Source organism: Mus pahari, chromosome 11 (assembly GCF_900095145.1).
Source record: "Mus pahari chromosome 11, PAHARI_EIJ_v1.1, whole genome shotgun sequence".
Classification (NCBI taxonomy): Eukaryota; Metazoa; Chordata; class Mammalia; order Rodentia; family Muridae; genus Mus; species Mus pahari.
In genome coordinates this window covers 43,150,851-43,176,992 of record NC_034600.1, presented here as the reverse complement: position 1 = coordinate 43,176,992, position 26,142 = coordinate 43,150,851, and the positions used below count along the sequence as shown (strand labels likewise).

Genomic DNA, 26,142 nt, shown 5'->3' with positions numbered 1-26,142 from the left:
TCTTCCCGTTAGCGTTTTACACTTGATGATTGCTTCAGTCCGTTATTACATGAGTAGTCGCAACGTACTGGTTTTTATAAAAAAAAAGCTATTTCTTTCTGCTTCTTGCCTGGAATCCAGCCATTAAAAAAAAAAAAAGTCATTGCTCTAGGGCTGAGGACGTGGCCAGTGTAAAAGACAGCTTTCTGTTCGTGAATGAGGACCTAGTTTCGATTCCCTAGTACCCACATAAAAAGTGTGAGCACAGTGGGGCACAGAGACAAGAATTGTTGGGCCTGGCTGGCTGCTAACTTAGCCTCTTGGTTGTATAAGTGAGAAACGCTGTCTCAAGGGAGGAATGTAGGATGCTGGAAGTCCTCTGACCTCCACTGTGTGCTCAAGTGTAGGCACCACACAAAGAAGACACAGGATTTCCTCTTTATTGTCAGTTACCTTCAGTTCTCTACTCGAGGAATTTCCTTCACCACTCTGGCCCGTGGACAAATCTTTGGAACATTTTCTTAATTGCTGGTTTATGTAGGAGGGCAGCCCAGTGCGCTATAGTGTGGACTTTCCTGGGCAGGTGAGCCTGCACTGGGTGATGGAGCTGTAGAAACTTGGGAGCAGCATTTCTCTGTGGGTCTCTGCTTCAGTCCCTGCCTCCAAGTTCCCGCTTTAGCTTTTCTGGATGATGGATTGTAAACACATCAGCTGAATTCAGTCCTTTCCTGGCCGAGTTGCTTGTGGTCAGTGTTTTTATTACAGTGACAGAAAGCACACTAGAGCTTTCGTTGGTTGTTCATTTTTACCTTGAAATGCAGTTCATAAAGAAAAGGCAAGTTTAACATTTGCTTGTGTGTCAGTTTGTTTTGAGACGGTCTTGCTATGTAACCATTATTGGCCTTGTCCTCAGAGAGACATGCTTGGAATTAAAGGTGTGCACTGCCACACCTGGCTGTTTCCCAGGGTTAGGGAGATGAGTTGTGCACACCTCCTTCCCCTCCCTCCTCCTGCCCTGTGTCTCTCATTGGGTAAATGAAGTGCTCTAAACCACAGCACAGTCAGTGCACACACAACTCTGAGGTTCCTCTGTAGTGTCGTCCCAGGCTACCTGCTTCCTCTGTGTCTTGAGCAGTTTGTTTCCATTTTCTAGAATTTGCTTAAATTCAGCATTTAAATTCCATCTGAGTACCATATATGGGTTTGGGTTTTGTTTTGGGTTTTTTTGGCCTCTTTTTTTTACTCAGTATCTTCAGTTTGCTCTTATAACATGTATCAACTGTTTTCCTTCTATTGCTGAGAATTGTGTTCATGTTTATATTATGTGCCATATTTATGTTTTTACCTTTTAATGATCACATTGTATCCACTTTTAAGTGTGTGTGTGAGTATCTGTGTGTGTTCCCATGTGAAGTGGGCACATCTTGTCTCAGCGTACATGAGGTCAGGAGACAGCTTTTCATTCTGCCTTGTTTTGTGACAAGGTCTTTTGAGTGTCAGCTGTAGCACTGTATCAGTTGTCTAGTCTCTGTCTTGAATCTTCACTGTAGGAGTGCTGGGATTGCAGGTGCAAATCACCACATCTGGGGTTTTTTATTTTAGTTATTTTTACATTGGAAAGGGGTTATCAGAGTCCGGTCCTCGGGCTTGTGTGGCAAGCACTTTTGGCTGAACCTTGCCTCTTTACTCTGCTTTGAGTTTCCAGTCATAGCTGTGAGAGCTCTGCAAGCGAGTTCTTGTGAATTTATTATTTATTCGAAAGATTTACTTATGTGTACAGATGTTTTATCTGCATGCATGCATGTATGTGTACCATGTATGTCCCTGTTGTATCCCCTGGAACTGTAGTTACCGGTGATTATGAGCCACCATATGGGTGCTAGATATCAAACTCGGGCCCTCTGCAAGAGCAACAAGTGCCTTTAAGTGCTGGACTATCTCTCCATCCCTACCCCCATCCCCTCAAACTCAGAAATCCGCCTGCCTCTGCCTCCGGAGTGCTGGGATTAAAGGCGTGCACCACCACTGCCCGGCTTTTAATTAAATTCTTAATTTCTGTGGAACTCAATTATTTGCTTATATTTTTAGTAATTTTATATCCTGTAACAATAGCAGGAGATAAATTTCTCATTTCCTTTTATAGAAGCTGTCTGTCCATCTATTTATTTTTGACTTATGAGAGTGTTTCTACATAGTCCTGGCTGGCCTAGACCTCGCTATATAGACCAGGCTGGCTTCAAACTGACAGAGATGTGCCTGTGAGTCCTGGGTTTCAAAGGCGTCTATGTGGGATCATGCCTCACTGCTTATCTTATTCAAGTTTGTAAAACTTGATGTGTATGGGGGTTTTGCTTTCATGTATGTCTGTGCACTGTGTACCTGCATGGTACCATCTGTCAGAAGCCAGAAGGTGGCACTGGATCCCTTGGGACTGATGTTAGAGTTGTGAGCTGCCATGTGGGTGCTGGGAATTGAACCTGAGTCCTTTGCAAGAGCTTCCAGTGCTGCTCTAACTGCTGAGTCATCTCTCCAGCCCCATTTTGCTTAGTTTTGGCCTTTGCAGCTAAATTTAAAATTTGCATGGAGTTGATTTTTTTTTTCAGTATGGGTAGAAATTCGATTGAGTTAGTTATCGATAGTTAAGCTATAAATAAAACACCATGCAGTGTCACTACTTTGGAACTTTTGCTTTCTTTCATTTTGTCTTTTTCGAAACAGGTTCTCACTGTGCACCCTAGGTTGCCCTTGAATTTACATCCTTCTGCTTTAGCCTTCTGGGATTTCTGCATTCCACCAGGCCTGGCTCCAAATCTAACCATACAGTTGTCTTTTCTTCCAATTAGTAGTGTCGTACTGTTAGAGAAAGCTGTAAAGGTTTATGAAGTCTTCATGTAAATTTCAATTGTTTTAAGAAACAATGGACTTAACAAAATGTTTTCCTTGTAATAGGAATTTTAGGATCTAAAGCAACATATCTGAGGAAAATACAAAATAATTAAGGAATAACAGTCAGCTTTACTAGTTATGAAATTACAGTTTTCTGAGGGTTGGCCAGCTTTGATTTATGAAGGTCACTTATTTAAAAGATGACTTTGCTAAGTGTGTATAATATATTAAGTAATATGGGATAATTTTAAAATTGGAATTGAAATGATGGATTTTTTTTCTAAACTGTTTGCTTTTTTCAGGAAACGACTGGATACCAAATTACAATCAGAATCAGCCAGTGGTGGGAAAAACAAGAGAGATCTAGATTATGAAGGCACTGATGAGCCTATTTTTGGCAAGAGGCCCAGAATAGAAGACTCAATTAATGAAGATTTAAGGTAGGTAGTATTTCTATAGTCATAATGTTAGTTACTCTTAATTTGATAGATGTGTGACATTTTAAAAATTGTGTTATTTTATAATTTTATAAGCATGAAAATTTAGAATGGCTGTTTAAATATGGATAATTAGAAGACAGAAATGATTCATCTTTTGATAATTTAAAATCCAATTTGGGGAAAGTATTTGAAGACTTGCTTTCTTAGGAGAGAAAAGATGTTGCTTCTTAACATATAGATGTCTCATGATGAAGAGCAACACTGATCCAGTGGTAGAAATAAGTATGTATGAGTATTTTATTGCTAGTAGTAATGTGGCTGTGATGCTAAAATCTGTTTTTGATAATGGAGACCCCTGGATATCTCTAAATAAAGATTTTCTGGTATTTATATTTCTCAAATTTTTAAAGCTGGAACTTTTATTCCTGAAACCAATCGTTTTGGTTGGCCTGGTTGACACTGCAGTAATGCTGTTTACAATTTTGACTTTCCTTAACTGGTTTAGGCTATTCTAGCTACTAAATATCTATCTATTAAATGATGATGCAGGTGTAACTGAAAAACTTAAGTTGGTGCCATTTGCCCACAGTAGTGCAAATAGGAGTGCAAAACCTATTTTGCAATAGGTTGCAAAATAATTGTAATTTAAAAATTCTTATTACCTATTGTTGGAACTTTTGGATTTTTGCTAAAAATATATTTATTGTCTTAAAGTAAATATCATGAATATAATACAAAAATAATGAGTCTAGTATAGAAATACACATAGTTTATTTATAGTTTTGTTCTCTCAGAGTTCAGAGAGCCTAGTTCTGCATAGTATATAGGACCAGATGAATAGCTCTATAAATTATAGCAACATTTAAATTTACTTAGTTTATACCTTAAATCAGCTTTGTGTTTTTGAGGTAGTAACAGTACTTTGAAGAGGTAGTTTTTATCCAAAATAGTGGAGCTAAGCTGATGTTTGTTGAATAATCTATGGTATCCGGTCTGTTACATATTTATAACAAAAGATAATCTTAGCGTTTTGAGTTTTCAGCTCATTTAAGTCATGACTTCTCTGAGTATTTATAATAGCTAAAATCGTTTGGATTTACAGTGTAATAGCTGGGCAGTGTCATTTTGTTTAGCAGTGCAGTTAGGAGGCTTATGATCTAATTATTGAAAATAATTCATGTCATTTTAATAACATTTTTTAGCTTGGCGGACCTGATGCCCAGAGTCAAGGTGCAGTCAGTTGAAACTGTTGAAGGCTGCACACATGAGGTAAGTACGAGCTGCCTACAGTAGGTGTATTAGTCAGGGTTCTCTAGAGTCACAGAACTTACGGATAGTCTCTATGTAGTAAAGGAATTTATTGATGACTTACAGTCTGCAGTCCAATTCCCAACAATGGCTCAGTAGTAGCTGTGAATGGAAGTCCAAGGATCTAGCAGTTGCTTAGTCCCACATGGCAAGCAGGCGAAAGAGCGAGAACAAGACAACCTTCTTCCAATGTCCTTATATGGTCTCCAGCAGAAGGTGTAGCCCAGATTAAAGGTGTGTGCCACCACACCTTTAATCCCAGATGACCTTGAACTCAGAGATCTCCCTGTCTTTAATTTTCTAGAATCAATAGCCACTGTGTCTCAAGATCTCCACACCAAGATCCAGATCAGAAACTTCTGTCTCCCAGCCTCTAGATTAGGGTCACTGGTGAGCCTTCCAATTCTGGATTGTAGTTCATTCCAAATATAGTCAAGTTGACAACCAGGAATAGCCACTACAGTAGGTCAGCATTATAAATGCTGGTGGTCTTTGTACTGCTTCATGTGATGAGCAGCAGGCTGCTTAGCATTGAAAGCCTGGGATCAAGTCATTTCTGTGGTGCATGTAATGTGGTGGAAGAACTATATCGTTCTATGGAGAGCCCTTGGGTTCAAATGCTAGCCCAGCATTTCTCTCAACTATGATCTTAAGTAAATTTTCTAACCTCTTTGAAAATTGTCTATTTAATTTGTAAATTTAAAACAATGAAATAACTATAAAGATTATACTTAAAATTAGGGAAATTATGAGCACAAAGTTAGTGTTGATGACTTATTTATTCTCATACTCTTAGAGTTATCAACGCATTTTTTGCAGTTTATCTGCTATTGCATGTCATGGTCCATGACTAATAGATTGCTACTAGATAATGACCACTGATGGCTTATAGTATCCATTTAGAAGTAAGAATGTATACACATAGGATAGAATGCAATGATACATTTTATTCTACTAAACCTTTTATCATTACAATGAAACTGTATCAGGCTGGACCCACTTCAAGATAACTCAATGGATAAAAGCATGGCATGCAAACTAGGCAACCTGAGTTCAATCTCTGGACCCAGGGTGGGAGTGGAGCTGACCACCTCACTGTGCTGAGGCATGCGTGCCTTCTTATGGTAATAAATAAATAAACTAGTAAAAGTATTTTTGCCAGGTGATGGTGGTGCATGTCTTTAATCCTTGTACTTGGGAGGCAGAGGCAGGCAGATTTCTATGAATTCAAAGCCAGCCTGGTCAACAGAGCAAGTTCCAGGACAGCCAGGGTAACCCAAAGGGAAATCCTGTCTGGAAACAAACAAACAAACACTCTGATAAGTGAGTGGAGGAAAAGTCTAGATTAATAAAAACAGCATTTGTGTAGATTTAGAACCTTACCAGTTTAAAGTTTGTTTTTCTGCCCAGAGTCTCTTCTTTTGAGAAATGGTACTGTGTAAGATACAATGACCAGTTGGTAGATAACTTTCAGTACTTTAGACTGGCCAGTGCTCTGTCTTACAATCCAGAGATCATAATGAACTTACTGATTATTCTTAATATTGTTAAAGGCTTTTAACCTCATCCATTTAATTTTTTATCAAAGTTTTACCTTTAGAAATTGAAGTTTTGCTTAATTTCTGTGTGTTCCTTAAAGCCACTTTGTGGATTATTTATATGCCAAGTGGTTAGATTCTTACACAGGTAGAAGCAAGCATTCTGATGTTAATACTTATACGTGGGAATCTGGTAATAGGGAATATCCTTTTGTTTCATATACTTTTTTGTTTTATTGATGCTATCCCATTTTGTGTGTTTTATGGTTTTTGAGCACCATTATTGTATGTACATTAGGTATGGGAAAGATGATAGCCATGATAGGTTATAGATCTAGCTTAGATTTTAATGAACAGTTTCTACAGGAACATAATGGGGCATGTTTTTAGTTACATTGCCATTAGGCCAGCACTAAGATGTTTTTTGAATGTTGTAACTAACTTTTTCCCTTGTTCTCATAGTCAGCTGATTTTCTAGCATGTAAGATTACCATGTTGATCATTTTTATCCTCTAAACCATCAATGAATGGGTTTGGAGTCTGGAATTTTAATGGTCACATCTTGTTTTCTCCTTGACTTTTGACATCAGGTTGCTCTTCCTGCAGATGAGGATTATATACCACTTAAGCCTCGCGTTGGGAAGGCAGCAAAGGTCTGTAGTATACTCTTTGGGAAGTTCTTGAGATTCTGAAAAAGAAAACATTTCAAATGAGATTTTTAAATGTACTTGTTTGTATGTTGCGAAGAAATCTGCTATAAAATAACAGTGAGCTGCGTGATGAGCCATGCTAGAAGCCATGATGAACATTCTAATTTGTCAGCCTTTTTATAGAAAAAATTGCATGTGTGTATGTTTTGCTGATGGTTTAACCGTTCAGCAGCTTCTAAAGAAGCCAGAACCCAGTTTGTTTTGTCTGATGTATCTTCCCAGTTATCCAAAGGGGCCTCAAACAACCCTGCATACCGGGGTTACATGTGTACACCTCTTGCTTTAAACTGTTAGTCTTTAAAGGTTAAAAGAATAAAGCTCATTTCTTTAAAGAACTTTCTCTATAAAAGGAATCCCAGAGAAGCAAGCATGAGTTCAGTCTAAGGAAGTGTCTCTCTCTGTCTTTGCCGAGTAATGCTAGGAGTTTCACTCTTCAGAGCCTCAGAGATCCATCTAGGAAAGGACATTATACATGCACCTGTTTCATGGGATTATGAAGATTTAGATGTGGAAGATGTGTTGTACAGTACCACAAAGCCTGCAATAATGATTATTTCCGTTACTGATTTAAGTGTACCCACTAATAGAATATAATGCCAAAGTTAAACAGCAGATTAAGGCCTGTACCGTTGTTGATAAACTTGTTTTGTAGGCCTCTTATCCCTACTGAGTGGGAGTGGAATCATAAGGGAATCCTAGACTGCTGTGGAAAGTCACTCTTTTCATTTTAAGTGTGCTTTAGGTAGCCTAGCATTCTCATGTGTCTATTAATTTGCTTTTATAGGAATACCCATTCATTCTTGATGCTTTCCAAAGAGAAGCCATTCAGTGTGTTGATAATAACCAGTCTGTGCTAGTATCTGCTCATACATCAGCAGGAAAGACCGTGTGTGCCGAGTAAGTAATGGTCTTTTCAGGAAACAGTCACATCACTTAGTTATCGTAGTATGGGAAGGTTACCATCGCTTTACTCTGCAAATAAGGATGGTTTTGCTTGTACTTATCTATTTTTAGGTCACCTTTAGTTTCTTTTTTCTTGCCTTCACTAAATTATTGAGGATTTTCAGTACAGTGTTTTAATAGATGTAATCAAGAGCCATTCTTCCTTTTTTTCCCATTATTTGGGAAAATAATGTTTTTTTTAATTACTAAGTATGATGTTCCTTACGGATTTTTCATGAATGTATTTCTATCAAGAATGACCCTGTTCCTAGTCTGCAGTTAGTCTCTTTCTCATTCTGCACGAATTTATAGGCTCCAATCTTTTTACTGAAAAAGATTGAAATGCATTAAAATGATATGGGGTTCCTTTGTTTGGTTTGGATATGGATTTTGCCTTTTCCTGTAGAGTGATGAAATGTCTCCATGAGTCTCCAGTGAATCATCCTGAGATAAATTCCATTTTCCAGTATTATATTGTTGGGTTGATGAATTGAAATTTTGTTAAGAAAGATCACATCTTCATTTCTGAGGTGCATTGGGTTTTTGTTTATTATTAAGGTCTTCTTCTGGTTTTGTATCAGGCTGATGTTGATTTTGGAAGGGTTGCAGTCTGTTATTCTTTGTTTTCATTTCATTGGTTTATACATTTCTCTCTTTTGTTCTAGTTTCTTAAGAAGGAAAATGAAGTAATTGTTTTGAGACCTTCCTTTTTCTAACACTTAAAATTCATGTAGTAGATTTTTTAAAAGCTTTTGTGTTATTTGTTTGTTTGTTTTATGTGCATTTTGTTTTGCCTGCATGCACGTCTGTCTGTCAGATCCCCTGCAACTGGAGTTACAGTTGTGAGCTGCCATGTGGGTGCTGGAATTGAACCTGGGTTTTCTGCAAGATCAGCCAGTGATCTTAAATGCTGAGCCATCTCTCTAGCCCAAGATTATTTTTGCTGTTAGTGAAATGTCTTGCTGTTTTTAAATGACATATCTTAATATAATAAAACATTATTATGTGTTGGTGCTGATCCTGTTTTCTATACTGGTACTTTTCTATTTGTAGAAGAAATTCTTGAAATATTTATTTCAGTACATGTCTTTAATAAGAAACTGCTTTAACATTGTAAAAAAACCACTTCCTTTCAGTGTTAAATTTTGATATATTTTTTTAAAGATTTATTTTTGATCTGTATAACTTTTAGCAGGAAACTGCTCTCATCCTACTTTCTTTGTATGTGATATACTGTTTCTCTTTGGCTGGTTTTAAGATTTTTTTTCTTTATCATTGATTTTTAAGCAGTTTGTTTTAGTTTATTTCCATTTACACACATGTTCATGTGTCTCTGTGTTTGTATGCTGTGTGTGTGGGTGCCTATAGATGCCAGAAGATAATTGGATCTTTGGGACTGGAATTACAGGTAGTTGTAAACCACCTGCTGGGGCTGGGAATTGAGTGTGAGTCCTCTGGGAGAGCATCAAGAGCTCTTAACCACTGAGCCATCTCCCTAGCGCCCCTAAACAATTTCTTTATGCTGTATTCTATATTTTGTTTTCTATATGTTCCTGCACTCTGCGGTCCTTGATGGGTTTGTTCTCAGCATTCCCATTGAGGATTCTGGTACTTAAATTAGATCATCAGTGCATGCTGTTGTGTGTGCTTTTAAATTTCATTTGAGTCTCATATTTAATGTCTTCAAATGTACTAGTTGTTTGTTTTCTGAATTGTAGAATTTGCCATTAATTTTACTGAATGAATGTTTCATCTTAGATAGTGTAGTGGTTGTTTCAGATTGGTTTTGACCGTTTTGTTGGAAGTTCAATTCATTTATTTTTTAGTGCTAATCATAATCTCAGATTTAGACTTTATTAGCTACTAAAGGGTTTGTTTTTTTTTAATGTTTTTGTTTTTGTTTTATGTCTTTGTCATTTTGGACTTCCTATTAAGGCCTTAAAGTTTGTTTGATAGTGTTTGTTTCCTTTTCCTCTACTTTTTTCCTCTATTTATTTTGTATTTTTCCTGAGGCCACAGAAGTTGAAAGAGGGCATCAGATCCCTGAAATTAGGCCGCCATCTGAGCCACCGTATGGGTTCTAAGAGTTGAACCCAGGTTCTCTGTAAGAACAGCCAGTGCCCTTAACCACGAGCCATCTTTCCAGTCCATTTTGTTATTTTTCCTGTTTTTTAGTCTGCAAAATTTTTATTTCTAGGAGTACTGGGATCAAACCCAGGGCTTTGTGCACTCTAAACAAGTGCTCCACTCTTGAGCTAAGCTACATCCCTCATCCCGCAACCTATATAGAGTTTTCAGTTGCTTATATGTCAGTAGTTTCCATTTTCTTGTTGAGATTGTCTGTTTGTTAAACTGTTGTCCTATTTCTTTTTAATTCTTAGAACATAGTTTCCTATATTTTAAGGGATGCTGTTCTAATAGCTGCTCTGTGTATAGCTGGTTTCAAGTTGTTTTCTGCCAATTTTAACCTTTGGGCCCACTCATTCAATTCCTTATGTCTGTTTCCCTAAGTACGGGTCATATTTTCCTGTTTCCTATTCCTTTTTGCTGTTAAGTCAGTATTTTAGATCATATAACAACTCTATATTCACTTTTCCATATACCTTTCACTGTTATTATTAGATCATGCTTGGTCAGTTCTTAATTTTATAACATTTCTTTTTTTATCTTTTTTTAATTCTGATGTGATAAGCATACTTTGGGTAGGAACTGTATCTTTAAAAAAGCCTCTGCTACAGTGTTTCTCTTAAATCTTAATTTCATGCTCTGTACTTAAGTTTTTTAAAACAAAACAATGCCACAGTATTGAATTCCATTAATACTTAGAAAAGAACTTTTCAATAAACAGAGCTATCATAATTTCAAACAAAGAAATGATTTGTTAAATATTACATGAAGGAAAAGAGTACATATTGGATTAACTCATTTATGAAACTGTGGAAGAAAAACACACCCCATTTATGGTTTTCTTCTTACTTGTAGTCTCTATATGTAAATAAAGTGATAGAAGTGATGGGCCTTTAGATGCCTATCAGCAGAATCAAAGGCTTCTCTAGCAAAAACTAAGGTAGCCACTGACAAACCAGCTTTAGTCAAGTGACTAAAGTTCAATTGTCCTTGTTTATTTAGTAGTCTAAATGATTCATTTCAGATAAATCATAATTATAGTGTAATAGTTTGTTTATAGTAAACAGATTACAAATGAATGCAGAAAACTTAAAAGTCATACTTACTGTTTTTATAATTTTAGGTATGCTATTGCATTGGCTTTAAGAGAAAAACAGCGTGTAATATTTACCAGCCCAATTAAGGCTCTAAGTAATCAGAAATACCGTGAAATGTATGAAGAATTTCAAGATGTGGGACTGATGACTGGAGATGTTACTATTAATCCCACAGCATCTTGTCTGGTTATGACTACAGAGGTGATCTATTTTGTGTTTCATCTAAAGTTTTTCTTTTTAGTTTAGTCAGTGTATGTCCAGTCAAACACTGCATGATTTATAGCTTGTTTTTTTTTTTCAGATAAAATGTAATCAATGTTAGTGAATAGAATTGTTTGTAAAGGGCATAATTATTATAAAGTGCACTAGCAACATTAAATGTATCTCTAAGTTAATAATATTTATTACTTGCCAATACAATATACCTTAAAAAGCATTTTAATAGTTTATTATTACTACTATGACTTAAAAATACTTAGTTAATTTTTTTCTCATATATAGTTTCAAGGATTTGAATACATAGTTTCATACAAGTAGTGACTCTTTGATTCATGTGACTTTTTTTTTTTAACCCCTTTTAGTGCCTGGGTATTTTTTACAGTAAGATTATTACAATAGTCAACTTAAAAAATATATTCATTATTATACCTAGCTTTTTCTAATCATTGTTAAGTTTTGCATGTAACATGGTTTTGACATGATTATCTTTACTGACCTTGATACTTTAAAAAAATAATTTGTGTGTATATATATTCCACTGCATGATGAGGAGATAAACATGCCACTGTGTGTGTGTGTGTCAAGGCCAGAGGAGAACTTTGTGGAGTTAGTTCTCTCCCATCACCCTGCATTTGATTTGGGGCCTTGAACTTAGACCCTACTAATCTATCTCAACAGTGTCCTTAACTGAACTTTTCATTTTCGTTTACAGTAGTATAAATTTGCTTCTAGTTTGGACAATACCTAAAAGGGATAGCTCACTTTTTGGAGTTCTGTGTAAGTTTTTATTTGTTCTAAAAACCTTATCTGAAGATTTTCTTTAACTTTTAAAAGTAAAGCCAATGATTGTTACAGTGTATCCATTGTGAGGCAGAAACATGGACACTGTAAAGATCCAGTGTCTAGGTAAGATAAGTACCTCTCATGTTCTAAAGTGTTAACCTTGAAAAGATGTTGCACAGAAAGGCTTCCTATTTCAAAAGGGAAGGATAGGAATGATAGTGGTAACTGTGAATATCTAATTATATGTAATGAGGAGTCAAAGATAGGCATTAGGTATCAAAAAGTCCTTGTTAAAAAATAGTATTTGACTAATTATGTTATGTTAAAGTCATGCTAAATCTGTTTTCCCCTTTTAGATTTTGAGAAGTATGCTATATAGAGGCTCTGAAGTTATGCGAGAAGTTGCTTGGGTTATATTTGATGAAATTCATTACATGAGAGATTCAGGTATATTTCATAATGTTGAGATAAATATCATGCATTTTTTGTTACAAATGCCATTAATAATTTTGAGTAAGAATTTTTGGATTGATTTTCAGTTTTATGTGACTAGAATTCTAGTAAACTATTACATTCAAATTGTGGACAACCTGATAAAATATTCCCAGTATCGTGTAATTAAAGTTTAATTCCTTAAGTAGTAATTTTCATTGGATAAAATTATACACATTCAAGTAAAGCAAATGAATTTAAAAGTAGCTTGCTTTTAAAGAGAGCTCACTAAGTTAGATGTGCTGCAAGCCACTATTACTTTTTTCTTTGGTCTTTTCAGACAGGGTTTTTGTCTGTGTATCCTTGGCTTTCTGAAACTCCCTCTGTAGACCAGGTTGGCCTCAAATTCACAGAGATCACCTGGGTCTGCCCTCTGAGTGCTAGGATTAGAGGCATGAACCACCACTGCCTGCCTGGCTCTCAGTAATTATTTAATATACAAAGGTAACAGTCATTTTTAAGTTAATTTAGTTTTAGAAACCCATAAAAGTATATTTTTTTAAAAAAAAAGTATTAAATAAATAAGCTAGTAAGACAAAACTGCCTTAACTAATATCTCTTCAAAAATAAATGTGGTTGCAATTTTGGATATACCAGGAAATTTAACATTTAAAAGCTAATGTTTAATATGTACATACCTAAAGTAAGACTGGGTTTTTATTTAAAGAACTCAATTAGTCTTTATCAGTGGTTCTCAACTTTGCTAATGCTGAAACCTTTTTAATAGAGTTCGTGATATTGTGGTGACCCCAACCACATTTTATTTCATTGCTACTTCATAACTATAATTTTGCTATTAGGAATTATAATGTAAATATCATATTTGTGACCCCAGAGGGGTCATGACCCACAGGTTTAGATCTGCTGATCTGTGTAGTCATGGTAAAAATAATATAAGAAAACATCAACACTTTTACCTTTGCCAAATTCCTACAGACACTTCTGAGCATATTTTCTATTTGCTTTAAAAACCGTGAGTCCTGGACAAGCTAGTGGGTTAAGGCTCTTACCCCTGATACTGGGAATCTGAGTTCATTCCCAGGATCCAAATACTAGGATTAGATGGCTGACTGATCCAAATACTAGGATTAGACCTCCAAACAATTGCCATGGCACACGCATGCACACAAACACTCACACCACTGAGCACTGCAAATAATCTTACTCAGATCTTGTGATAAACAAACTTAAATGTGATTAAAAGAAGTTAAATATTAGCTGGGCGTGAGAAGTTAAATATAAGCCGGGCGTGGTGACGCACTCCTTTAATCTCAGCACTTGGGAGGTAGAAACAGGCAGATTTCTGAGTTCGAGGCCAGCCTGGTCTACAGAGTGAGTTCCAGGACAGCCAGGGCTAAACAGAGAAACCCTGTCTCAAAAAACAAAACAAAAAAAACCAAAAAACAAAAAAAAAGAAGTTAAATATAATATCATGAAAGTTCTAAGAAAAAGTTAATTATTAAAATAAATATTCGCCGGGCATGGTGGCGCACGCCTTTAATCCCAGCACTCGGGAGGCAGAGGCAGGCGGATTTCTGAGTTCGAGGCCAGCCTGGTCTACAGAGTGAGTTCCAGGACAGCCAGCGCTACACAGAGAAACCCTGTCTCGAAAAACCTAAATAAATAAATAAATATTCAGATGCAAAGAGAAAAAAATAACATGGAACAAAGAGACATTATTTTTTGAAACTATATATTCAAAACTTTAAAACTGTATTAAAAAACCAACTAAGTATTTTCAAGTCATTGATAATAATAAGCTATTAAAATACTTTTTAAAGTAGTTTTACAAAACAAGTAATAAATCTTAATAATTTAGAGGTAGAGTTAATGTTTCTTAATTAGAGATAGGATAGGACATTTTAAGAGCACTACACCCATTTTGAATCTACTGTTCATCAAATCCATCTTTGATTTCCAGAAGTCTTTCGTGTGGAATAGCAATAGCGTGACTTGTAGATGTGTTGCTGTAGTGTCCTAAGCATTGTTAACCTCTGCTTCCCCAGTGGAGTGGACATGCTGTTAGCTGCCATGGTACTAGGTTCCTGTCTGTTAATCAGAAGGCTACAGTGTGGAACTGCTTTTTCAGAGTCTGTTCTGCATGTGGTGGCTTACTTTTGTATCTGCTCCATAGTGTCATGAACAGAAGTAGGTTTCAGTGTGGGTCTGTGGCCAAAAAATATGCTTGTGTAAAGTAGTTTGTGAATTCAACTAGTAAGCTTATGAGAAAATAACTTTAGATACTATCACTTAGCTAACACTAAATTCCAAACTATATTTTTGTTTCTTAGAGCGTGGTGTAGTATGGGAAGAAACTATTATTCTGCTTCCAGATAATGTTCACTATGTCTTTCTTTCGGCTACTATTCCAAATGCTCGACAGTTTGCTGAATGGATTTGTCACCTACATAAACAGGTACATTTATACACTTTTTATGTCTTCACTATCTAAAAGTGTTGCTGATTGGACTTGCCATCTTACAGATTTTCCTTATGCTCTTAAGGATAAAGAAGGCAGTTTACTGTGAATCTACTTCCTAAATCAAGCAGCTTATCAAATTGAGTAGATTGGCTAGAAGGTTCATTTCTGAGTTCCAGCTCCAATCCAGTGTAGCTAAGCCTCTATGAGTTGGACTTTGGAATCTCCTTTTCTAAAAGTTGCCAAGTGAATCCTGATGCTCTACCACATTGGAGCTTATGTACATTTACTCTGACAGTGAGCTCCGAGCACACAGTGCAGAAATTTTTCTAAGGAATACCCGAAAAGCCTACTCATCTCTTGAGCTTCTGACTTGCTAGCTCTTATGAAAATATGTTCACATTTAGTATTCTCTTTTGCATTTCCAGTGTAACTTGGATGTCAGTGTAAGACTGTGCGTGCCACAAATGCTTGTTCATGAATGCTGAACAGGATATTGGTTTTGTTTTTCTGCTCTTGTTTTATAGTTACCCTCATGAACTTACTTTATGTATGTGATGTCCAGTGTCATTCTCCTTCTCTGTTGCTTCTGTAAGATAAAAAGCTCAGTGAATCTTCTGATGGAGCTAGATTTCTGCTGTTTTTTTTTTAAAGATTTATTTATTTATTATATGTAAGTACACTGTAGCTATCTTCAGACACTCCAGAAGAGGGCATCAGATCTTGTTACGGATGGTTGTGAGCCACCATGTGGTTGCTGGGATTTGAACTCCAGACCTTCGGAAGAGCAGTCGGGTGCTCTTACCCACTGAGCCATCTCACCAGCCCTGATTTCTGCTGTTTTAAAATACCCCTGCGCTACAAGAGTTTCGTTTTGCTTTTATATATCAGGGATGCCTTGTATCACCACATTAACCCTCTGTAGCTAGAGGCAATGTCTATAATTACAGTACTCTAGGGTGAGTTAATGGGTAATTGAATTTCAGATCATATACTTGGCCTTAATTAGGGAACTGGTAAATTAAAATCAGATCATGGTATGAATTAGTAGACCTATTTTTTTCTCCCATTTTTCACTTGCCTAGCTTTTAAACTTGTTTGAAAGTGTTAAATTCTTGTTAAATATTTAAGCCAATTTTATTTTCTCAAATTTTATTTTTATTGAGTAGATCAAATATACAGTTTACCTTGAAATACAATTCTTTGTAATTCTTTCCCTTTACAGCCCTGTCATGTTATATACACTGATTATCGACCCACTCCACTGCAACACTACATATTTCCAGCAGGAGGAGATGGCCTTCACCTGGTGGTTGATGAAAATGTAAGAGAATAATGCACATGTCTATGTTATGCCATCTTTTATATGTTGCTTTTCCTCAATTTTGAACTGGAGAAAAATATTAACCACCCCTACATATTCATATTCATTCTCTCTCTCTCTCTCTCTCTCTCTCTCTCTCTCTCTCTCTCTCTCTCTCCCCCTCTCCCTCTCCCTCTCCCTCTCCCTCTCCCTCTCTCCCTCTCTCTTCTCTCTTCTCTCTCTTCTCTCTTCTCTCTTCTCTCTCTCTGGTCTCAAATACTTTACTCTTTAAGAATAATATTTTAAATAGTATCTGATGATGCTGTGATAGTGCTCACCTAGTCTTGGCTCTTGGGAAGCTCAGATAAGTTTCTTGTTCCCGGGAGTTTGAGGTCAGCTTAGTGAAATGACGATTTAAAAACAAATTGAATTCGAGACTCTTATGCTACCCATGAATTCACTTTCTTCCATTCTCTATACTTGAACTGCCTGGAGAACAAGAGCTCTGATATGCCAGGTGATTGGTGTCTTGTTCCCAGTTTCAATTCTCCTTGGACGGATTTTATTATCACAAATCACTTAAGTGGCCTTTGTTAAAATTCTTGTTGCATTAAAGTTTGTTCTTTGGGGCTGGAGAGATGGCTTAGTGGTTAAGAGCACTGACTGCTCTTCCACAGAGGTCCTGAGTTCAAATCAGCAACCACGTGGTGGCTCACAACCATCTGTAATGGAATCCATTGCCCTCTTGTGTGTCTGAGGACAGTGACAGTATACTCACATACATTAAAAAAATTGTTCTTTAGAGAAACTTTATGTTTAAGTTATGGTTAAATATTTGTGAGTCACTCCATGTTCCCGGAACTGAGCCCTGGCCCTCTGTAAAAAACATACATACTTTTAACCACTGAGTCATTTCTCTAGCCTTGATTATCTATTTGCAAAGTTACATAAAAAAAAAAAATATATGATTCTAGGGTGACTTCAGAGAAGATAATTTTAACACTGCAATGCAAGTACTTCGGGATGCAGGTGATTTGGCCAAAGGAGACCAGAAGGGACGGAAAGGAGGAACAAAAGGTAATTTGGGACTTAGCTTTTAGTCAGAAGTTTGCTTTTTTGTCTTTTGATGGTTTTTGAGGAAGCTTTGTGAAGATATAGGTGACGAATGACAAATTTGGATGAATAAAGGGCAATGTTTTTCTTATATGGCATTAATTTAAATCTAATGTGTAGTTTACAGTTTACCCACATAAAGTGCTAAGTTGGGGTTCAGGTATATTCATTCACATGATTGCATAACCATTGCCAGAGTCAGCTTTAAATTTCCATATAATTTCTATACCATGAAATTCATTATTTTAAAATTCAATATGATAGTTTCAAGTAGATTCATAGAACAGTGCAACCGTTTCTACTACCCATTTTTTTTTTTTAAAGATTTATTCATTTATTATATATAAATACACTGTAGCTGTCGTCAGACACACCAGAAGAGGGCATCAGATCTCTTTACAGATTGTTGTAAGCCACCAAGTGGTTGCTGGGATTTGAACTTATGAACTCTGGAAGAGCATTCAGTGCTCTTAACTGCTGAGCCATCTCTCCAGCCCCACTACTACCCATTTCTAAGGAAATTTCCTCTGACCCCTCTCTTCCTCAGGCCCCATGCATTAGTAGTCATTCCTCATCCATTTTCCCCTTATGCCACAGACTTAGCTATTTTTTTAAGTTAGTCTCTGTTTCTGCCTCCATCAATTTGGCTTCTCTGGATGTCTCATAAAAATAGAACCATGTCATCTTTTGTAGCTGACTCCTTTGAATGACATGAGATTCATACACTATGTGTATTATACTATGTGTCAGTATTTCACTCTGTGAGTGTATATGTAATCAAATAATATTGTGTCATGAGAATATACAGTATTGAGTAGATATGGAGTTGTTTCTTTTTTTGTAGAATATACATAATAGTGCTGTAAACATTTTGCTTGTGCTACAAGTTTTTGTAGATATATGTGTTTTCTTGTTTTCTGGGTATGTACCTAGGAGAATTGGTGAGTCATGGGAAGTTTAACCTTTTGATTACTGCTACATATTTTCCAAAGTAGCTACACCATTTAGCATTTTTCATCCTATTCCTCTGAGGAACTTTTGAGTACCATTTTCCTCCACTTATAGATTGATACTTAGTTGTGTCTATTGGTTTGTAATCCTAGTAAATGTGAAGTAGTATTTCAGTGTGCTCCTCATCTGTGCCTGTCTCTCTGTGGTCACTGATGGTAAACCTCTTACTATAGACTTTTGGCGTCATTATAATCCTCCGTCCACCTAGAAAATTTTAAAAATTTGTTTTAAAATTTATCTTACATGTGTGTTTATCTGTATGTATTTGTGCATTTGGAGGGCAGAAAGGGGCATTAGGTTCCTTGGAACTGCAGTTTATTTATGGGCCACTTGTTACGAGTGCAGGGATTCCATCTCTGGTCCTCATGATTAACAAGGGCTCTTAACTGCTGAGCCATTTCTTAGCACCCCAATTGTCTTACTGTAAATTGGATTGTCTTTGAGTTTTAAAAGTTCTTACATTCCAGGTAGACCTATATCAAATAGATAACTTCAGGGTTTTTTTCCATATTGTAGAAAACTGGGGTTGTGTTTTTTTTTTCCACTTACTGCTCATGTCTGTTAAAAGCAGAGTTCTTCACGCTGGTGAAATCTAGTTTTACTCTCTGTCATAGTGCTTCTACTCCGAATGTCAAAGCCCACAATTCTTTGAAGTTCTCCATCTTGTTTTTTATTGTAGACTTCTTTTAAATTTTATTTTACAGTTTTATTTAGATCTATTCTCCATATTGAGTTAACTTAGGGTGTGACTTATTTACCCTTTTTAGGTCCATCAAATGTGTTCAAGATTGTGAAGATGATTATGGAAAGAAATTTTCAGCCTGTGATTATCTTCAGTTTCAGTAAGAAGGACTGTGAAGCGTACGCTCTTCAGATGACTAAGTTAGACTTCAACACAGGTACTGATAACTTCCACATGGTCTTAATGCTGTATCTACATTAGTTTAAAGTAAAATTTTGATAGTATATCTACTTATGTTAGTAGCATATGCAGTTTGCTTATAATCATAATTGTTTATACTCAGCATCTTTGCAAAATCTTTATAAGTTTCTCTCAGTTTCTTCGCTCTTCATCTCTCCTTCAGCCTGGTGTATGATGGGCAAGCACTGTACCACTGCAGCTCAATCCTTGGCCTTCTCCTATTTTATTGGAAGCTATAAATACATATTTCTATATTTAAAAAGCCAGAGAATATTGCTGAGAACCACTACAGTCATACTTTCTTGTACTTCATACTATAAATTCAGTTATTCTGCATCTGTCTCTCATTCAATAAGGGTAGGTGTTTTAGTTAGGATAATTTTATTGAAAGTACTGTTCTTTATTCTTGTAGTAATGTAAACCCACTCTTTGCCTCAAGTGTGCTGAATTTCTCAAAACATTCAGCAAGTATATTTTCACTGTAAATGTATCTCACTTGTATAGCTGGGAGGTAGCATAACCAAGCCCAGACTACCAGTTCATTAGTTACTCATTTTCATCTATTTGTGTGTAATCCAAATAATACATTTTGAGTAATCCAAAATTAATTTTAGTTATATCCTGGTGTGGAGATGCAGGCCTGTAATCCTAGCACTTAAGCAGTAGGACTGGATGTGAAGCCAGCTGGAGCAACATTGGAGACATTGTCTCAAAACAAATGAAACAACTCAGTTATCATGTTTTCTTTATGTACTTTAAAGTCTTTTCCATTGGTAAAATTAGATGACAGGTAAATTGCTTTGCTTATTATAACTACAGTATCATAATTACCAGTTGTGAGTCTTCTTAAGGTCTCAGGGTTATGTATGAGTAATATATCAGATAGATTTTGAGAATCTATTATTTGTTTGGCACAATAAAGAAAGACACTAGCAACATGGGCTTTGGGGATTGTTAGCACAGTAGCCAGCTGGTAAGAACATGCAGATGTTGCCCTCAGTCACTTCGATGTAATTCTTGTTAATGTAGCTCATGGCAGCTCCTGCCTCAACCTCTGAATATTGCTACTGATTTTATTAACTTTTTTCATGAATTAAAACTGCTAGATGTGTTTCAAGGACAGTAAGTTGTATTTTGTGGGGTTGCTTAAAAAAATACTGATTCTTTACTTTGACTTTTGTGAGGAAACTCTACTAATTAAGGTCAAAGTCTATGATTGACTGGATAGCCTTCTGAGCTCAGCACATAATGGAGGACTCTCTTCAATGACAGGGCTTCCCCTTCTCTGATCTTGTCAGGGAATTCAACCCCCTAAACCACACACACACACACACACACACACACACACACACACACACACACACACACACAGTGTGTGCATCTCCCTGCACAGTATCATGTAACCTTAGTTAGATTATGGCTTCAACTTCCTTTCTCTCAATACAGACCCATTCAGTGAGCACCTGAGACTCCTGAAGTGCTTCTCAATGCTAATGAGGCATTTCAGTACCTTAACCCTTTAGCCAATGACCTTTGCCCATCTGGGATGTTCCTACTCCCTGTTCCCCAAATTATATAAGCCTTGAATTACATAGCCCAGGTAAAGGTGATCTGCTTCCCTGCACTGTCCCAGGGTTGTCATTCACTATACAGACTCACAGGGCTTCTGAATGCCCTCTCCCCTTTAGTCTCTGCGCCCTTTGCCCTCTGACTGATGGATTGGGGCAGAGAGGGCCACAGATTTTATAGATTTATTCTTTTTAATGATTGATTCATTTTAATAATTATATGCCATTGAATTTTTTCTCATAGATGAAGAAAAGAAGATGGTTGAAGAAGTTTTCAATAATGCAATTGACTGCTTGTCTGATGAAGATAAAAAGCTCCCTCAGGTGGGTTAGTACCAACCAGTAAGTGAGGATTTTAGCAGGTAGCAGATGTTAACTCATTTTCATTTTATTGCATCGTGGCAACATCTGCTGGCCTATGGGCTCAGACACCACCTTCATATATGTTTCAAATCATTGAAAAGGTGCCAAGAAAGATTTGCTGTTTGAAGGAATTTTTCTTTAAGAGCATACATAGCATAGTCTAGAAACTACTTTTTATATTTCTGTATAACAAAAATTTTAGTGTTGATTTTAAGTCACTAAATTTCTCAGTTTATAAGAATTCTGAACAAGAGAGTATACCTAATGAAAATTATTCTTAGAAAATAAACATCTCCTTTGCTTTAAAGTCATTCATATTTTTCCTTTCACTCTTGGAATTGACTGGGCATCTAAATTGTACTAGTACTTGGTGCCACTCCAAAGGATTTTGACCTTATTTGTCTAACTTTCATCTTAGTTGGAAGAATCCTTTAAAACCTCTCCATATCATTTTACTGTGCATCTAGAGTACAATACTTTTGACTAAGGTAGTGCGGGAAAGTTAGACTGGGGCAAGGGGACATGTGGAGGTCATTCTGTGTTCCACAGATGAGTACTTGGTTTGTAGAGTGTTTAGCTCACCCTAGACTACAGCAGCATGTCTCTTGGCATTTTAAGGTGGTGTCTTTTTTTTGTTTGTTTTTTGGGTTTTGGGTTTTGGTTTTGGTTTTGGTTTTTCGAGACAGGGTTTCTCTGTGTTGCCTTGGCTGTCCTGGGACTCACTTTGTAGAACAGACTGACCTCGAACTCAGAAATCCACCTGCCTCTGCCTCCCAAATGCTGGGATTAAAGGTGTGTGCTACCACTGCCCGGCTTAAGGTGGTGTCTTGTCTTAGAAATGTTTAAAATACTTTTCCTGTCCAGGTGGGTGGTGGGTTTTAAATGACTGCTCCATATGCCTTCGCACATTTCATCCTAAACCGTTGTGCTGTGGAGTTTGGCAGCAGTAATGAGAATGGTACTCTTCAGTTAGTCTTTTGATTTTAAAGCAAGTCCATTTTACAGTTTAATGTTCTGTGGTTCGAGTTTAACTGCCAGTATCTTGAGTTTATTTAGAGACTCTTTTGAAGAGGCACAGGTTTACTGCCCTCCCAGTGCTCCTGCCTTGGTCTCTGGGACATCTGGGACTGTGAATGTAAACCTCACTTTACCCTTTACAGACAGTCTCTGCTGTCACAGCTCAGACTTTTGTGTAGGAGATAACATTATGTTTAAAAAGCAGCAAAATGTATTTTGTATTTAAATGTGGTTATCGTGTTAATCTTAAAGCCAGACCACATTGTGTTTCAATTTAATATGTAAGAATATAGGTTGGATTTTGCTTTTATTCTGAAGAGATTTTAAGAATAATTTACTTAAATACAAGTGTTTTCTTTTTTAGTTATATATTTTTTTAGGTTTAGCATTTTAAGTTCTTCTTTCCTTATAACCAACATTATTTGTTATATAAAAATTACAGGTTGAGCACGTTCTTCCACTTCTGAAGCGTGGGATTGGTATTCACCATGGTGGTTTACTTCCTATTTTGAAAGAAACTATAGAAATTCTCTTTTCTGAAGGATTGATAAAGGTATTATCTTGCTTTTTTATTTTTTATGTCTCAAAATTGTGTTGTCTGAGCAATGTGAAAGTTCTAGTGAGCATTGGCTATAGGCCAGCTTGTTGGATGTTTGATTTTACAGTGCTGGAGGCTGAACCAAGGGTCTTGGTGTGTTTGACCATGACTCCACCACCCAGTCCCCGTCGGCAGGTTGTTGGGATCTTGCTTTATCATGTTGCTGCTGCTTCTGTCTGTTTTTTTCTGAGTCAGTTTCTTACTTTGAGCCCAGGCTGTCTTCCAACAGCAGTCCTCATGTTTTGCTTGTTTTATGCTGGGATTCTGGGTGGAAGCCATCATGTCTTGCTTGTCTGTGATTTACTTTTCTCTTTCTAAAGAATTAGTTTGTATAGCGTGCCTTAGGAAGGTTGCATGGAGTACTTTAGGTATGAACATGACCTTTCATATAATGCCATATCTGTACTATAACTTGGGGGGATAAATAGGAAAGTTATTTAGTGTCTTATGTAAGTGGCATCACCTGACTCTAGTATAGTTTTATAGAATGTGCCGTTTAATTAGTAGACGTGGAGTTGACTAGATAACTGGTCTTCCTACATCCACGATTAAAAGTGTTACTTTAGATAAGAATTGTTTTTTATACTTAGGAAGAGGAATGTTTTAGGATATTGAACTCAGGAGTCTACTTTGATCATTTTTTAGAACTGACTGATGTGCCTATACCTGGAAACAGGAAGCTACCTCAGAGCATAATCATTTCTAGGTGCTTGGTCCTAAGAGGCCTCAGCCTTAGGAAAAATATTTAAAAGAAAAACGTTAGTGCTTTAATAAAGTGTTAGTTAAGATTTACACCTAGATCCTAGTAGGTCCTTGTTGATAGTCTTCTATAAATGATAAATGTTGCTAGACTTGTGATTATTGGACCAATTTTCAAGAGTATGAATAAATATTGCAGGTTGTTGAGTTCAAGAAAAGTAGTTGTAAATAAAGTAAAAGGTGAAAGCTCATCTTGCCCCATCATTTTCTAGAAATGTCCACTAGCATACATTCAAAGATTATATGACTTTTTGGCAAATGAAAACATTTCGCTCTTTTGGCATATGTATGGTTCATTTTCTAATGACTAGTGCTCTTTTGAGTTGATAAAGTGTTTATCTTTTCTATTGATGAATATTTAATACTTTTTAAAAAAGATTTATTTATTTATATGAGTACATTGTAGCTGTCTTCAGTCACACCAGAAGAGAGCACTGGATCCCATTATAGATGGTTGTGAGCCACCATGTGGTTGCTGGGAATTGAACTCAGAACCTCTGGAAGAGCAGTCAGTGCTCTTAACTGCTGAGCCCTCTCTCCAGCCCCTATTTAATACTTTATTGTTTTTTGTTAATAAAGTCTTAGAATTTTAGAATTTAATACTCACTGAGTCTGTGTCCTGGAACCTAATTGTGATATGATCTTTAGAACTGGTTCATTATCATAAAGAAGCCCAGAAAAATTGGCTGCATTTAGAAAGGTATTCTGTTACCTCATCCTTGTTCATTAGCCCAGATGTGCTCTCTCTATTTGTTTGAACTGGGATGTAAAAAGACTAATTTTCCTGAATTAAAAAGTTTGACAAACATAAAGAAAAATATTAATAGTTATATCTATAAAATACTGTAATAAATCCAGAGTTCATCTTTATTTTTATAGAACCTCATTAAAGAACTACGCTTAAAAATTAATGCTAATTTTAGTCACACTTGAAAATTATTTGTTTTTACCTCAAAATCCATTAATTAATTATATAATTGCTCATTTATTTAGGCCTTATTTGCCACAGAGACTTTTGCTATGGGAATTAACATGCCAGCTAGAACTGTTTTATTTACAAATGCCCGTAAATATGATGGGAAGGATTTTAGATGGGTAAGTAACTATTTGTATTTTAAAATAATGACTAATCTTTATTTTATTTCACAGAACTTTGACTCATTGAGAATTTTAGCTCCAAGTATTTAAGAGCTTCAAATATAAGTGGAGTTTCCCTAATCTGTAAATCTAGTCTGTATCAAAGAGTTCCAAGCCATACAGGGTTACGTAGGGAGACCCGACCTCAAACACACAAGCTTGAAATCTGTCTGTTCTGTGAACTACTGTAGGAAAGATACAGCATAAGAGCAGATGACAGGTCTGGCTGGAGAAGTAAGGGTGCTTACTGCCCGCTGTTCAGTCCTCAGCACTAACAGGGGCTAGCATCTGTCTGTGACTCCAGTTCCAGTGATCTGACACACCTCCTAACTTCTGTGGGCATTGCAATGTACATGTGGTGCACAGACATACGTGCAGGCAAAATGCACAAACACGTACATAAGCCTTTTTGGTTTTTTTGTTTTGTTTTCATTTTAAAGAACAGAAGTCTTAGAGGATGGTCCTTAAAGTAGGTGGGGAGGAGTATTGTTAGGCAGGCAGAGCAGCATAGGTGGGCAAGACAAGCACTGTGTAGTACGAGCACAGCCTGATCCCAAGATTCACTGTCTGCCATTTGGAAAAAAATAGATAGCTCTTTACCTAAACTGTTCTCTTGAAATTAGTGATTTTTTTTTTTTTCACCTTAGTGAAGTTTCCTCCAATAATATCAAGCTCCTAAAAAGTAATGATGATTAATTTAAGGGCAAAGCTTAAGTTTTTTCCATTAGCAAATTACCTTTATTTTTAAAACACTTACATACCAGTAGTAATTGCAAAATAAATCATTAATTCTTGCAAGAATTAACAGTAGTGTTAAGCCAGTATATATATTTATCACAACACACATGTGCACACATGGTAGCATCATCTTATACCTACAAACTTGAACCCCAAATCAGATTGATATCTCCCCTGTCATTTCTAAATACTGTCATCCATACCTATAAATTTATGAAATCTTTAAAGGAATAGTAAGTTTCCAGTGACATGCTTTAAAACAGAGGTTCTCAACCTGGGGGCAAATAATTCCTTTTACTGGGGTCACCTAAGACCATCTGAAGATGCAGATATTTATATTATGAATCATAACAGTAGCAAAATTACAGATATGAGGTAACAAAATCACTTTATGGTTGGAGGTCACCACAACATGAGGAACTGTATTAAAGGGTCGCACTATTAGGAAGGCAGAGAACCACTGCTTTAAAAACCTTCATCCAGCAGTGTCTGTAAATATGATCCGCAATACTGCTCTAAAATATTTACCTTGTCTTCTCCTTCGTGACACTTCCCTAAAGACCCGTTTTCCTGAGGAAGCTACCAAAATCCTTTGTGTACCAAACCCAGAGACTGAAGCCCTTGAGCTTAGCAGCACGGTGATGTTGCAGAGCCTTTCTGAGCCTGTAGTTGC

The 26,142-nt window shown here is 36.5% G+C and overlaps 1 protein-coding gene across 1 annotated transcript in view; it reads left to right on the top strand.

The window, feature by feature from the left end:
• The window catches only part of Mtrex (Mtr4 exosome RNA helicase), a 59,122-nt gene that overhangs the window by 861 nt on the left and 32,119 nt on the right, over positions 1–26,142 (top strand). The window contains exons 2-14 of the mRNA XM_021208218.2: positions 3,168–3,305; positions 4,508–4,574; positions 6,742–6,804; positions 7,646–7,758; positions 11,054–11,228; positions 12,386–12,476; positions 14,813–14,937; positions 16,166–16,264; positions 17,218–17,320; positions 19,135–19,266; positions 21,102–21,181; positions 22,680–22,790; positions 24,588–24,689. Of these exons, the coding sequence (XP_021063877.1) occupies positions 3,168–3,305; positions 4,508–4,574; positions 6,742–6,804; positions 7,646–7,758; positions 11,054–11,228; positions 12,386–12,476; positions 14,813–14,937; positions 16,166–16,264; positions 17,218–17,320; positions 19,135–19,266; positions 21,102–21,181; positions 22,680–22,790; positions 24,588–24,689 (1,399 nt within the window). The remainder of the gene's footprint in view (positions 1–3,167; positions 3,306–4,507; positions 4,575–6,741; positions 6,805–7,645; positions 7,759–11,053; positions 11,229–12,385; positions 12,477–14,812; positions 14,938–16,165; positions 16,265–17,217; positions 17,321–19,134; positions 19,267–21,101; positions 21,182–22,679; positions 22,791–24,587; positions 24,690–26,142) is intronic.